The 15704-nt window shown below is 31.5% G+C and overlaps 2 protein-coding genes and 1 pseudogene across 3 annotated transcripts; 1 reads left to right on the top strand and 2 right to left on the bottom strand.

The window, feature by feature from the left end:
- Window positions 1–6: 6 nt before the first annotated feature.
- LOC131171753 (pentatricopeptide repeat-containing protein At3g20730-like) lies at window positions 7–2778 on the bottom strand (annotated as a pseudogene).
- A 1343-nt stretch (window positions 2779–4121) lies between these two features.
- Window positions 4122–8118, top strand: LOC110643168 (proteasome subunit alpha type-2-A). 2 transcript variants are annotated; one of them, XM_021795433.2, is made up of 12 exons: window positions 4126–4262; window positions 4361–4407; window positions 4511–4587; window positions 5056–5120; window positions 5229–5275; window positions 5641–5716; window positions 5856–5923; window positions 6175–6244; window positions 6680–6765; window positions 7065–7127; window positions 7657–7722; window positions 7841–8118. In XM_021795433.2, the coding sequence occupies exons 2-12, from the start codon at window positions 4367–4369 to the stop codon at window positions 7887–7889; spliced, it is 708 nt and encodes a 235-aa protein (XP_021651125.1). In that variant the 5' UTR covers window positions 4126–4262; window positions 4361–4366; the 3' UTR covers window positions 7890–8118. The 2 variants fall into 2 exon arrangements, with proteins under 2 accessions (XP_057988856.1, XP_021651125.1); XM_058132873.1 differs by having other exon boundaries at window positions 4122–4262; window positions 5056–5275.
- Window positions 8119–11288: 3170 nt separating this feature from the next.
- LOC131171985 (transcription factor MYB63-like) lies at window positions 11289–15266 on the bottom strand. The gene is made up of 3 exons (XM_058132872.1): window positions 13969–15266; window positions 12397–12526; window positions 11289–12308 (listed from the first exon to the last, which is right to left on the bottom strand). The coding sequence occupies exons 1-3, from the start codon at window positions 14105–14107 to the stop codon at window positions 11480–11482; spliced, it is 1098 nt and encodes a 365-aa protein (XP_057988855.1). The 5' UTR covers window positions 14108–15266; the 3' UTR covers window positions 11289–11479.
- Between the last annotated feature and the right edge of the window lie 438 nt (window positions 15267–15704).

Genomic DNA, 15704 nt, shown 5'->3' with positions numbered 1-15704 from the left:
TGCACCTGAATGTTGAGATGGCCAGAAGCATTAACACTAGTTGACCTACTCGATACAAGAACTTTTTTCCCAACATTTTTAGAATCAACTCAAGACAAGGGCATCTGACACCAAACTTCCGCTCTCTCAAAAGAGGGGAAGAAAATAACACAGCTACTAGCATCATCTTCTCAACTTGGCAGTAAAATTCCAATGTTCTTCTTTGTAGAATGTATATAGCTGTATCCAGGATTCTTTTTCAAACTCCTCTCTTCCATTAAGTTTCTCATATTCCAAGCATCATTCCATGCACCAGCTGCAGCATATATGCCTGCTAAAGCAACATAGTTTGCTGAATTTTCTGGATCCATATTGAAAAGGTGTGTGGCTGCTGCTTCTCCAAGAGACATATTACCATAAATGCTGCATGCCCCTAGAATGGTACCCCATAATGACGTGCTAGGCTTAATATTCATCTTGCATATCATATTATAAGCTGCTTCCAACTGCCCTCCACGCGCCAAAAGATCAATCAGGCAAGAAAAATGCTCATCTCGTGGCAGGATATCATATTTGTTAATCATATTATGGTAGCATTCCCATCCGTCACCAATAATCCTGAATGATCAAAGGCAAAGAGAAGAGACAAGAATGTGATATCATTTGGCTTCAAACCTTCAAATTCCATCTTCTCTTACAGAGTAAATTGCTTTTGTGTCCATATCCATGCTTCCTATAGCCAGTGTAATCAATGAAGTCCATGAAATCAGCATTTTTCTCCTCCATCTCATAAAAAGCCACATGCAGCATCCTCAATTTCTCCGGATTTTGCATACATATCAATCAGAGCATTGCCCATGGCCACATCACTTTGTTAACCTGTTTATATTTTAAAGCAAGGGCATGAATTTGTCTTCCCATGCTCAGGCATGCCATGCTGGCATATATTAAGCATAGCACAGAACGTAACATCATCTATCTCCATGTGTATCTGCTGCATTTCCTTGAAGATATCCAGGCCTCCACTATAGTTACTGTTGTGTGCATATCCAGTCATAAGGGCAGTAAAAGATTTTACATCTTTCTTTAGCATGTTCTCGTATAAATCATGAGCACTTTCTATGCTTTCACATTTTGAATATGCATCACCAATGACCCATTCAAATCAATATGGGATCCAAGCCCTAGTTGATGATAATTCCATGAATTTGGCAGACTTTGATGAGGTCACATTCTACTGACGCTTTAAAACACTCCCAATGTGAAACAATCAGGATTATACTCTATTTAAATTTTAGTACTTCAAAAGGCTAGAGAAAACTGAATGTAAAAATAAAAAAATAAAAAATAGCAAGATTACAAAAGAAATTTCTACACAATGTTAATCAAAACAAGAGCATTCTTATAAAAGAAAACAACAGATAACCCAAAGAGAGACTCAGTAAATTGGTATGCCGTCAAAATTCTGTTAAAGAGGAGCCATAGTGTAGGAAAGAATTTTCCTACGAGATGTTAATTGGCAGCATCCAAGGATATCCTACCTGGTTTCTTTATTACTTCATTAGTACGTTATACTTTTTCCAATGCATAAAATTTATTGGTTCTAAACAGACTCTTCTGCCTTGTCCATATCCATTTCTTATTTATACCAAAAGAAACTGAAAGATTATCACCAAGACCACTTGGTAAATTTTGTCCATTTTTAAAATGGTCGTAACGCCTATCAGACGTCCGTAATAAGAAATTTATGACAATGGCAAGGAAAACCTGTCTCAAAAATATGGTGCAAGCAGATACAAATTCACGAGTATCAAATACAAAAAGTCCATGCTCAAGAGAAATAAAAGAAGAAGACAAAGAAAGCCATACCTTCTCCCATCATTGAATGAAACATCCGAAATGAATCATCTGCAAAACCCTGTACAGCATAACCACCAATCATTGCATTCCAGGAAACCACATCCCTCTCAGACATCGTTCCAAATAAATAGCAAGCATGTTCCATGTTTCCGCACTTGGAGTGCAGATCAATCAATGCACTTTGCACAAACAAGTTATCAAGAAACCTACTCTTCTGGATGCACCCTTGTATTTGCATTCCTCTATACAAACACCAAACCAGTACAAGCCCTCAAAACGCTCCCATAAGTGAAATGATTTGCTCTAACTCCTGCTCGACCCATTTCTAAAAACATTAACAATGCGTCTTGGTAATACCCATTTTGCGTATATCCAGAAATTTGAGCTGTCCATGACACTACGCTTCTTGCAGGCATTCTGTCAAAACCTTGCGAGCACTGACAGTATCACCTCGTTTCCCATAAAATATGACCAATTTGGTGCTTATGTTCACATTTGAATCGAATCCATTCCTTATCATGTAGCTATGGACCAAAGGACCTCGTTTGAAGTCTTTCATTTCAGCGCAACGTCGCAAGATTTTCATACACTGTGAGTAGCCTAACTGATTTGGCCTGATATGTTTGAGATTTCCAGTTTCTGACAATGTTGCTGGGTTGCCAAGTGAATGGACGTGCTGTTTCAATAAACTGAGATGGAATCCGTTGTAGTTACGCGTTTCCAGAAGAACATTTCTCATGGTCTGGTTAACGATTTTCGCGCAGAGATTTTCTGGAGGGAAAGGAAAGGAAAGGGAACCCATTTTTATCCGACGGTTTATTCAGTGGTGCACAACTCTTTATCATTTGAGAGTGTTGCTGTTGCAACACTTAGATCGCAGCCATTCATCATAGTAGGTTTTCATTAGCTTGTTTGACGTAGACTAAATCGGTCGGTTTAATCCAGTTCCGTCTGAAAAACTGAAAAATGGAGCAGCAATTAAATTAAAATGAATGGAAATAGAAAAATCAAATCATATAAATAAAATTTTTAGAAGATTAAATCGGTTCAATTCAATTTGATTTATTGGTTTAAGTTTATTTTAAATTTATTTTTTTATTTTTTTTTAAATTTATTTCAAGCTTAATTTAGATATAGGGTGAGTATTCGGCTAATAGAATTAAATCAAATCAAATTTTTAATTAATTAAATTAAATTACAATTAAAAAAATTAAAATTAATCAAAATAAAAAATATTGGATCAATTATAATTAAATTAACAAAATATATATATATATTTATATTATTAACTATTTAATAAAATATTAATAAAAATACATTTATATTCTTTATTATTTATAAAAAATAATAAATATGACTTAATATTAATAACATAATAATTATAAGTTAAATATTATTATAAAATTATAAAAATAATAATTATAAATAATATAATATTAATAAATTATAATTAATATATTAATTAATTAAAATTTGATTATTTCAGTTAGTTCAATTATCAAATTAAAAATAATCAAATCGGTAACTGAAAATTAAAAATTTTTATTATTACTAATCGAAAACCGTACTAAACTAAATTTTTTCTTATCGAAATAATTGAATCTCTTCAGGTCGATTTGATTATTCAACTATAACTAAATAATACACACATCTGAGTTATACTTTCTTATTTTCTATTTTAATTTAATATTTAGCACTAATTAATAATTAATTATTTGATTTTATTAGATTTTATTGCTTTTTGCTTTTCTTCCTAAAAAATAAAACTAAAATAAACAAACCGAATTTCTTAAGATCAAACATCAAATTAATTTAAATTATAAAAAAATTAAATTGAATTTTTAAATTAAATCAATTCAATTAATATTTTATTTTGAAATGAATTATATCCACTCCAGTAATTGATATCATCCATTCTCTTTTACTATTTATTTGCGGTAATGAAAACAAAGAGAAATTAAAAAAAAAATTATTGTTTAAATATTAAATAAAAGAAAGAAATGAGATTTAAACAAAAATCCATTTATATAATTTATTCTAAATTTTAAATTTTAAATTTAATAAAAATTAATTTAAAATTTATAATAATTAATTTTATATAATTTATTATAATTAAATCAAAATTTATTAAAATTAATAAAATTTATAAACAAATTTTAAACTTAAAAATATATATATTTCTCCCCCTCTGTTGTATAATATTGTTATAATTTGCATTTATTCCAGATTTGGCCAAGGTTTTGGTTCCATGGCTTAAACGACAGCGTTGAATGCTCCATCGTCACCGTACGGGCTTTTCCTCTTTTCATCGTCTCGTTTAATAATTATATAAATATATACCGTCTCCCCCTCCAAGAAACCTCCTACAATATTCCAGCAAGCCTAGCTTTCTTCCTGTTGAAACTACAGATTTCATCTTCGAGGTAAGCATTCAAAAACCATACCCAGAATTCTTCTACGCCAATTGTATATCTTCGCTAACCAAACGGAGATTAATAATTTTATTTATTTGGTTCTCCAGTTTAAAATGGGCGATAGTCAGTACTCATTTTCTCTTACCACTTTCAGGTACAGCATAACAAAATTTCCACTATGCGCTTTATTTTGATTCTTCATTTTGATTTCTGTGATCTGATTTTTATGGGTTTTTTCCCATTCTCCCAAATTGCAGTCCTTCTGGGAAGCTTGTTCAGATTGAACATGCCCTAACAGCAGTTGGATCGGGCCAAACATCTTTAGGAATCAAAGGTAATTTGACGCATTTCGGCTTCTTCAATGGGTTTTTTTTAATCTTAACTTTTCACTGTACTGGTTCTTTTTTTCTGTATAGATATAAATAGGTTTTGAAATTCTCTTTGCTATATATGATAATACAAGTTGTTTCAGCTACTACCTCATCGAATTTGGTTTGGTATCTCGGTATATGTTGAAGCATTTCGCTTGTAATTTATTTAAAATTTGTTGGCTGGTGGTGGTGGCAGCAAGCTTCAACCCTAGTGCAGCTGGGATAACAGTTGGTTGCTTTGGTATGAGTGAATTGGGAATTGTAGTTTGATTTGATAACATAACTAAAACATGCTATGATTTATTAATGAATTGGTATTTGCATAGTTATAAGTACTTAACTCTACAAAGTGACTTAACGAATTCTCCAAATTGGTTATTATTGGTGCTTTTCTTTGTTGTTACTGACATGTAATCATCTGGTGTTTGCAGCTGCTAATGGTGTTGTCATTGCAACAGAGAAGAAGCTACCATCTATTTTAGTTGATGAAACATCGGTCAGAGACATTTCTTCTTTATTCTTTCACAAATCACAACCATTTTCCTGTTTATTGTTTCGCTGCCACTTTCTTATCCTTTTTTTTTTTTTAAATTATTTGTGGCAGGTTCAAAAGATTCAGATACTAACACCTAACATTGGAGTTGTTTATAGGTTCGATTTCTGATGCACACTTGAATAGTTTCAAGCTAAGTTATTTTACATTAGCAGTGTCTAATTGTTTAGGATTTGCAAAATTTATATTTCTAGGTATTTATCTTTCTGGAGAATCTGAACTAGGGTCCAACATAATCATTTTTTGGTGCTCTTTGGTTGGTGGACTTTATGGAATTAGATGCAGGATTTTCTTTTGTGGGGTCTTATTGGAGGCACTAGGTCACCCCTTTTCATGACATCTCATTATATGAATTTGCTATGTTGGCTTGATTTTTATCTGCCCAATATTGATAATTCTTTTCCCCTTTGTTTCTCATTGCTGTATGATGTAGTCTTAATTCAATCTTCACTTGTTTTTGCAGTGGAATGGGTCCTGATTTTCGAGTTTTGGTTCGAAAAAGCAGGAAGCAGGCAGAGCAATATCACCGACTATACAAAGTACTCCTTCAACATTCTTAATTTTTGTCCAATTTATTGTCCTTAAAAAGCTTAGTCATTCTTTAGCCTAATCCTTAATTTTCACCTGGTGCTACTATTATGCAATTTGATGTGATGAATTGATGATACCATGCTTCAGGAACCTATCCCTGTTACACAACTTGTAAGGGAAACTGCTGCTGTCATGCAGGAGTTCACTCAGTCTGGGTAATTATCACTTTTTTGTTTCATGTCTTTATCCCTACTTTTTTTGGTAAGAATAAAGTTGACTAACTTCTGTTCACTCTTGTCTGAAATGGCCCTACTTTTTGCATGAATTTACATCCTTTTTGTTACCTGCTTATGTTTGGAGAAAGCAAAGAGATTTATTCAATGAACTAGGCAGTTTGTTAACTTTTGTACATTCTACTGGATAACGACCCTTTTGTCCCACTGATTTCATCCTTTTGTTCTGGTAGTGGTGTCAGGCCTTTCGGTGTATCACTGCTGGTTGCAGGGTATGATGACAAAGGTCCACAATTATATCAGGTATCTCCATTTCTCCTGTTTGGATTTGCAACTTTGTGTTCATGATATTAAATTTCAAGCTGATAGAGAGACATTTTCTGGCCATGGTGGAAATACATTCCCAATGTGATATAAGATATATTGTTTGTACTTGGCTGCTTGTGCTGTTTGAATGTCATTGTTTGCATGGAGAACAACATAATCACAAGTACTAGGAGTTCAGTGGCTGTCAATCACCCTATAGTAATGTACATTATGTGGAGAATAAAATAAAAAAAAAAATTGGATTGCTTTGCTCTAAAACCAGAAATGCCTGATTTAGGTCAAGCTAACACTGTTTGGAAATACAGTCTCCAGCATTTCTTCTCTCTAATAGACCTTACTGCCATGAATATCTGCCTCAAAAAGCTGGCATTTTGATTTGATTGATTTCCTGTATGTCACATTTTGCTGTAGGTGGACCCATCAGGTTCATATTTCTCTTGGAAAGCTTCAGCTATGGGGAAAAATGTTTCTAATGCAAAGACATTTCTTGAGAAGAGGTCTGCTTAATTGAATTGTTGGTTGTATTTAAATAAGATAACTTTTAGCTACTTTGTAATAGTTGTTGTTTGAAGCCATGATTGAATTTTGATGATGAATGGAGCAGCACATCTCTGTGAATTGGCAAAATGTTATTGGTTATTCGTGTCTTTCTTCTAGCTCTATAAATTGCGCAGCCTTAGGAGGGCAAAAAAATGAATAAATTTTTAGGCTTATACTCATTTACTTTCAGTTTGAGATTGCATTGTGATTTGAGTTTTTATATAATACTGGCCATCACTTTGTTTCTTTCATTTAGGTATACCGATGATATGGAGCTTGATGATGCGGTTCATACAGCAATATTAACATTAAAAGAAGGGTAGCCCTATAACTTTTCTGATATTCCAGTAGAGTTGTTACTGTTTTAGTATTTAAAAGTAATCTTGAATGAATTGTTGTCTTCATCTTTTTCCTCTTGCATAAATATATGCTCTTTACTCTTTACTATGTTTATTTGTAACGTTTTATCTCACCTGGATGCAAATTTGTTGTCTACAATGGAATTTGTGGATTGAAATGGAAAAAAGAAAATGTAGTGTCACAGCAGCATACATAAAGTCTGTTCTTAAAATTGAATAGAATGGAGATAAGGGATCTTTGGAGCCCACTCCAAATGTTTTGGGCTGTAATCCCTGGTTGAGTCGGGTATAAAGCTTCTAAACTATCAAAGTGGGTTGGCACTGAATAGTTCATTGTATTTTCTTGTGTTTCTGGAGCATATAGCTTGACTGGCAACTTCTAGTTTATAGCATGCGTCTGATGTGATTGCATAATGACTTTTATGTTCTAGCACGATTTGTGTCTGGTGAAGGAACATTCTATAACATTTTTCCCTGCATCTTTTGTAGGTTTGAAGGACAAATCTCAGGCAAAAACATTGAGATTGGCATAATTGGCGCAGACAAAAAATTCAGGCAAGTAGCTTCTTATATAACTTTATTTAATATTCAAAATCTTTAAAGAAAGGGAGAGACATTTGGCGGCTAATGTGCTTTTTGTGCGCCCTTTTTTTTTTTTTTTTTTTTTTTGCAGGGTACTAACCTCAGCTGAAATTGATGATTACTTGGCTGAAGTGGAGTAGCTTGTTTCTGTTCTGCTGCAACTTGAAAGATTATCAATTTCACTTTCCCAAAGATAGAAATTTCTGACATTGGTTCTTAACAGAACTTCAACTTTTGATGAAGCACTCACAGACTTTTATTTTGCTTAGCAGTTGTTATTTTTCCTTTTTTCCATCAATGAAAACTTAGCGGACATGATTGTATTGGCGTTTCTTGCTTCACATTAATAACAAAATTCCTTTGCCTGCATGCTTTACTTATTTTATCACGTCTCAAGATATTTTTTTTAATATATGGTATGTAAAATACTTTATGAGTGAACAAAAGTTGATTTGTAAAATGTTGTTGAAATTTTGAACAAGAGATTTTATTTTTCAATTTAATAAAATTATTTAAACGTGTATGCACGCAATAGGAGAGTTTTTTTCCTTGGCAATTTTTCCCCATTTTTAATGAGAAACATTAGCTTCAGAAGTTACTTTCGAATTATAATTGGCTTCCCAAGTCCCAAAATATAGAATTATGATGATCTTTGCAGCTGCTGTGTATTCAGTCATGATATTAAGCCATTATTTTACGTTTTGAATGAGTACTAATTTCTACAAATTATCAGGAATTTATAAAAATTTCAAGCATATTCATAGTTCACAAAATCATGCCCTTTGACTAATGATATTTTATTGCAAGATTATATATAATCTCGAGTATACAAGACTTTGGAATCTCGCCGGACAAGAAAATGAAGAATATTTTATTAATTCATATAAAAAGAAATTTACTTGTCACCAAATTTGATGCATCCTTCCCTATAATCAGAGTCAATCCAATTCATAAAAATTTAGAGCTCTAATTAAGTGTATATATTATTTTCATTTGTGATTAATTTCTTAAATCAACTTATTCATTGGTACTACCGATATATAAATACAGATAAAATAAGGATATTTTAAAGCAATAAATATAGTAATATTACTTTTTTTTTCCCCATTTATTAAGCCGCATGCTGGATGAAGTTGTATGATAAATGAAGTTGTAAATAAAAGAAAACTTAATTTGGTTTCTTAAGGTGGAAATATAAATTATTTCTATTTTTGGGGATGGTTAATAATGGTTTAAATACGTGATTAAAGAAATATGAATATAACAAGGTCTGTGGGCTTCCCTTTTAGGCCTGATTTCATTAACACTTACATTTGAAGTATTTAATTATCAAATATTTTCTAATATTAATACTATCCCTCGTTAATTATGCTAAATGGAAGTCTACATAATAAATTATGATCAATGTGCAGTGCTGCAGGGTGTTTGAACTTAATGATGATGTGAAAAAAATAGTTAATAGGAAGAAGATTTATTTTTTTTTTATTTTATTATTTTTTAAATAAGTCATCGAATAGGAAATGAAAGATTAGGCGGTCGGGTTTTGAGGCTTTGAAAGATACAATTTTGGTTTTGTCTGAGAATGAATCATTGAACTATACACTTGGTTATTTCATTAAGACCCTCCTTTTGAACATTAAGATTGACTTTCATCAATTGATCATAAACATATTCATGTTTGCATCAATATTTTGACTTCTGCTAAAACATTTTATTTTTGAATAAAATCAAGTGGGAACATATACAAATAAGTTAGAAGAAAGTAAGCATTTCATGATCTGAAGAATCAAGCTAATTAGCCAGTGTTGGTGTGGTCATCTGATGTGTGATGACATGACATGTACATATATATATATATATACACTACTCCATTAAAATTCAAGGTTTTTGGTTGGATTCTCAAGTAAGGTAGGCTGACAAACTAACCCATTAATTAATGCCATATCTACCAGGGTAGAAATTTAATGGTCTAAATTTTAATTTGTTGTGTTTACATTCTTGTCAGAGTTGAAAGCTAGTACAAGAATAATAAATCAGAGTTTGTTAAGTCAATATGCTGCTCTCTAGTCATTCACCGTTTAATTGATGGATCATTAATTTGAAACTATAAATATCTCTTTCACCGCGCAAAATTGACAATCTATCTCAAGCTTGGGAGCAAATTATGACCGTAAGTTTGATTTATTTGTTCTACCACTACACTGGACCCAGTCCTCCTCCCTTCCATTTCCTTGTTATGATTCATCCTGGTTGTTGTGGGTTATTAAACTTTTTCGTCTTGTTCTTTTCATTTTTCTTTTTAAGGTTAGGTAAGTTGTGTTTGTCATTTCATCAAATGCTTTACTAATAACTAGGGTTCCACTTCCTGGTTAATATTTATATATATCACAGGCTCAAATATCTAATTAGATTATATAAAAGCTCATTCTTCAAACTGTGGTGACATTATCGAAAATCCATGTCATGTAACATGTAATCTATTATACCAACCCACCAAGGAAGATTTGATAGCCATCACTTGAACTATATATGAGCGATTTGTTTTCTTGTGCACCACGCCAATAATTTTATAATCAAGTCAAAGTTGAAACAACTCAATCCATTCAATGCAGTTGAATATATATATATATATATATGTATATATATATATTCAACTGCATTGTATATATATATATATATATTACTTAACTATATATATATATAATTAAGTAATGAATTATAATTTCATGTAAGAACTATAAATTCTTTATTCGTAAACTTTTCTAGAGAACTTGAAAATTATATATTATGGATATGTTGATGAACTAGAAAAAGACCATAAAAATTAAAAATAAAGGAAAACATGGCTGAGAATCTAATCAGTAATATCGACTTATCATACGTTGTCTAATTAACATCAAGCAGGTAACAGTTCAGTGTCTTAATCTCAATGGCATCAAATAGGTGGGTGGCAGGGGAAGAGATTTTTTTTTTTTTTTATTTCTTGGAAAGAAAAGAGAAATTTTAATCTGATGAGTCATTTTGAAGTGAAACAGACCCATCAATGCATTTATCGTATAAAGTTGACGATAGTACAGACAATGCAACGAAGGAAACTATAAGCCTCATATATTTAGTAGAGGTCATCTGCCAGAACAAAGACATGCACATAAATATATGTACCCCTCAACTGAGATTTTCCTTGCTGTGTAAACTAGTTCCACGTTCAGATCAAATGGGATTCCTCGATTGTGATTCGATTTATTGTTAGCTCTGCTGTCAAATCTCACAAAGTAGCATGTACTTCCAAGTATATCCTCTACCCTGCAAGTTTTTCAATCTTGTGGGGACACCAAGCTAACCACAGAAATTTTAATGGTGGTAAGTAGACGACATTACCTGCCCACTTACAATGCTTGAATATGAATAATAATAATAATAATAACTTTGAACAATTCATATGGCTATAGCTGAACCCTCAATATTTATACTTTTTTTTTCTTATAATAAAAATAAAAAAGTAAATTATTTAACCTATATCAACCAACGATCTGATCATATCAAGCACAATTAAAAGGTAAAATGTTTAACTTCTCATCATTTATACATCAAAGTAACATACATATACTTGATTATAAGGTTAAAATTAATAACCACTAAAAATGTAACTAAGAAATTAAGTCAGTTAATTACCATATACTTTCTATAAACTAGTAGCTTTACTTTTTTTTTTTTTTATAGTGAATTTGTTTCATAAAGAAGGCCACAAATGATAATATTCCATCCCGGAGTTGACTTCCGGCTTCATGGGTATCTCAAACTGGTAATTTTCAGGGACTAAAAATGATTCAGCTGCATCTTCTGGTAAATTTTGCTGCTTTCCATCCCTGGCTGGCTCCAGGCCAAGTTCATTTTCCAAGTAACGCAGCCACTTCCTATTTTCGACTTCCCCATTATATTCAACTCCAAGACTTGAGTTTTTGTTTGTCTCAACATTATGTAATTGGACTTCCTCATTAGTTTGCAACGAATATAATCCATCTAACATGTTCCAAAAATCTAAATCTGACTCGGAAGGAATCTCAACTGCTGCAATGTCTTGGATCTCTGGTTTGCTCACCTCCTCTAATGTATTACGAACGTAAGCTCCTGAAAAGTTGACAAGCGAACCCATTTGATCATCTGGCAAAGAAACATCAACTTGACTATAGTTTGTGACATTGGAATTATCGGAAGAGGAAGAAGAAGAGGAACTTGGCAATTCTTGGGCTTCCTTATTAGTTGTTCTAAATTCATCTCGAGTTACTTCCATATGCAAATCCTGTATATCTTCCAAAACACGAGTCCTCTTGGTCACGGAGACATGTTTCCATTGATCATCAAGTTCTATTGCCATATTTCTTTTCCCACCTGACATGATTGTGCTGGACGAAGAAGAGGAGATAGAGGATGATTCCTTTAATTCGCCCCCGCTTGAATGTGGGACTTTAAATGCCAATCTTTTCTTCAAGTGAGTGTTCCAGACGTTCTTGATCTCATTATCTGTTCTGCCCGGAAAATGGGATGCAATTTTAGACCACCTGAAACGCAAGATTCCATTTCATATGAAACATGATGCTAAAGAAAAGACAACAATTTTCTTGTATTTTTGGTTAGCATTTTAATTACTTGTTCCCTAACGTTTGGTGCAGTTTTATTATGGCTTCCTCTTCCTCTTTGGTGAAGTTCCCTCTCTTTACGTCAGGTCTTAGGTAATTAATCCATCTCAAACGACAACTTTTCCCACATCTTAACAACCCTGCATATCAAAAACGGCAACATTAACTATAATATTTTATTATATAATATGATACAACTGCATATGAAAATTCTGAGTCAATTTGATTGTATATGATAATACCAAATAATAAAGCTCCAAATACTTTAATTTTTATATTATCATTGTTCAACCACCTTGAGGTTTGAGAAAAATACGTACCATCTCAAATGTATTTATTAAAAACCTTTAAATTTTGTTTTTAATTTAAATTTAACATATTTTAATTAAAAAAATTTTAAATAGTAAAACATCTTTTCAAGCTGTTTTTTTTTTTTTTCTTTAAAGGTCTTTTTCAAAATAAATAAATAAACTTTTTAACCTCCCAATCACAGTACACGAGGCTGGTCAGCATGCACGTTTACATGAAATAGCAGAAAAATAAGCACCAAGAGTCAAAGCTGCGTGTTAGATTGGTGATTTACGCATCGTTTTGCTTTTCAATATTTTTACTGTTTCAAAGACTTGAAATAGTACTAGATAACGCTTAGGAGACTTTTTGGCCTTGTGAAGAAATAATCCAAAACATTAAGTTCATGGGTTTCTGTAATATAAGATTTTATATTTCAATTCACAAAGGCTTGCAGTTTCAACAAATTTACAAGTCATTGGAGTCAACCAAATGAAGAAATTTAACCAAACCATGGCCTTACGACATTTTGATGTGACTATCAATTCTTATAATATCTTGCGTTGATTTGGTAGTGAATCTCCACCGACAAGGTGCGAGTATTTCAAGTGCTCAGAACACAGCAGAGACTATATGTGAAGACTGAAGAGGATTGCTACCTAAACTGGTGCCAGTATCCACACTCTATAAAAATGAAAAATCTAGATATTGCAGAGTGATAATGCGTTACCTTAGTTGAATTACTACTTCCCTTCATCATTCATTTGATAGGTAGCTATGAACGTTTCAAACTTGTCTTCCTACTAGCGTTTATGGTCAGCACAAAATTAAATAATTATAGCCAGGTGTCAAGTTTGAATTATATTTTCTTTTCTATTCTTTTTCTTTTATTGAATTTTCAAGAAAAGGGTAATGACATGATTTCAAGAACAAGACAAGTCCTGATTACAACCGCATTTAATTTTACTTTTGGATTGACAAAAAAAAAAAGAAAAAGAAATTAATGCAAATGTTGGAAAAATCTATTCATAATGCTTATAATAGGATCAGGAAGATCTGGAATAATGATTCTGCATTAAATTAATAAAAGCAATAAGCACAAAGAAATTTTGAATGCTTGGCCATGTGATTTGTTCGATAAGGAAAGGTGGTCTTTCAAGAATAAGAGTATATAAAACACATAAAATTAGATTTCAGAAAAAAATTGAAAACGATTACTTGAAGATATCAATACTCAAGAGACATCAAGAATGCAGGAAGAGGATTGTCCATGATCAAGAAGAAGAGAACAGACCTGCTTGTTTAGGAAGAGCCCTCCAGTTTTCATGTCCATGCTTCTGAATGAAAGTGACGAGCCTCAAATCCTCTGCAGGACTCCACGGACCCTTCTTTACTTGACTCTTATCACAACAGGGTGCTCTTCCTTTACCCATAATCTCTCAACACTGATATCTTTGAGTGTGATATATATCAAGATTCAATTTCATCTATAGAGTCTTTATCATCACCTTCTATCTCTTTTATATATGGAAATCTTAGAAGGCAGAGAGAGAGAGAGAGAGAGAGAGAGAGAGAGAGAGAGAGTGAGGAGAGATGCTAAAACCTCAAGTTTCACGCCATAAAATAGAATGCTGAATGGAGCAATAAATAGGAGATCCAGAAAAGATTATAGTAGCCTCATTCTCCTGCTATTATATATATTTTCGCATTTGAATTTAATATTTTTTCAAATATATGTAAATGGGATGAGTATAATATTTTTATTGAGGAAAAATTATACTCATCATATATCCTGGCCGTCCACCTGGGCATAAATAACGTCATATATCATCTTAATGATGTAATCATTAGTTTTTATAATTAGCCTTTTTTTCTTGAAAATTCAATCTCACCAAAGACAGATCTTGGATGTTGTTTTGCAGTGATTTTAATCTAATTTTCAATTTTTTTTAATATTTCATAAAATATTTTGAATTATTTTATGAAGAGCTAAGAAAAGGATATTTTATGAAGAAATATTTTCATTTATTTTTGTTGTAGGCTGTCAAGACTTATAATTTCATTTTCAGTTGTGAAGTCTCATATATACCAAGAATTTTGACTTCTATTTTTCAGTATTTTTGCTCATCTTTTTAATTCTGTATCTTCAAAGAGAATAATTTAAGAGAATTCTGTCCACAATTCATTACTGTACTGTAGCAATTCGCAACTCTATTTCAATATATATATATATATATGTATGTTATAATTATTCAAAGATAAGTAATAATTTTCATCCATATTATGGAGACCTAGTGTATTGGATTCTTACCATATATATTAGACCGTATGTATGATTTTCTCATTCCCATTATAACTCCTATATAAAATAATCATGGCAGCTTTGGAATGTTTAATAACAAGATTTCTTGCCAAACTAGGCTTATTGTATTTTTTAGAGTATGTGGGGAAATTTTAAGGTGTATATACAATAATTTAATTTTAATTATTAATTATAGAAATTTCATCATAATTCATAATTATAGTGAATTTGTATATACATCATTTTTTTCCTTTTGTATTTCTTTTTTCAGGTTAATTAATTTCTATTACCATGTAAGATTATATTCCTAAAATTTAAAGAAGTGCAATAAGAGGGCTTGAATTCTAAAAGTTTCTTTAATTATAAGAAATTTTAAAGTATAAAAAATATATGTAATATAAATTTAAATTTATATAAAAAATAAATTTAATAATTATTAAACTAAGTATTAATATCGAAATTCATGTAAAATTAATTAATATATACATATAATTAAAATAATATAAATCTCAAGCATTAATTATTAGATTTATTATTATTATATAAACTCAAGTTTATAATAATTGCAAAAAAGAATGCGTCTTTAATGGGATATACTTTAAAATTAATAATTGGTGATGCTTAATTTTAAATCGTATTCATAGCATATTAATTAGGAATTGACAATTGGGAAAGCAAACCAAAAATTAAAAAGCCTAACTCGTAGTATAGGAAATTCAACCATGATA

Source organism: Hevea brasiliensis, chromosome 13 (assembly GCF_030052815.1).
Source record: "Hevea brasiliensis isolate MT/VB/25A 57/8 chromosome 13, ASM3005281v1, whole genome shotgun sequence".
In the NCBI taxonomy this organism is placed as follows: domain Eukaryota; kingdom Viridiplantae; phylum Streptophyta; class Magnoliopsida; order Malpighiales; family Euphorbiaceae; genus Hevea; species Hevea brasiliensis.
Note: the sequence above shows the minus strand (reverse complement) of the source record. Positions and strands in the feature narration are given on the sequence as shown.

Excerpts from the sequence above, each read along its gene's own strand:
- LOC131171985 (XM_058132872.1), bottom strand. The coding sequence starts at position 14,107 with ATGGGTAAAGGAAGAGCACCCTGTTGTGATAAGAGTCAAGTAAAGAAG. Across the intron at positions 12,527-13,968 it reads GGCTCTTCCTAAACAAGCAG|GGTTGTTAAGATGTGGGAAA; the intron begins GTCTGTTCTCTT and ends TTTGATATGCAG. Across the intron at positions 12,309-12,396 it reads CACCAAACGTTAGGGAACAA|GTGGTCTAAAATTGCATCCC; the intron begins GTAATTAAAATG and ends CTTGCGTTTCAG.
- LOC110643168 (XM_058132873.1), top strand. The coding sequence starts at position 4,367 with ATGGGCGATAGTCAGTACTCATTTTCTCTTACCACTTTCAG. Across the intron at positions 4,588-5,055 it reads AACATCTTTAGGAATCAAAG|CTGCTAATGGTGTTGTCATT; the intron begins GTAATTTGACGC and ends TGGTGTTTGCAG. Across the intron at positions 5,717-5,855 it reads AATATCACCGACTATACAAA|GAACCTATCCCTGTTACACA; the intron begins GTACTCCTTCAA and ends ACCATGCTTCAG.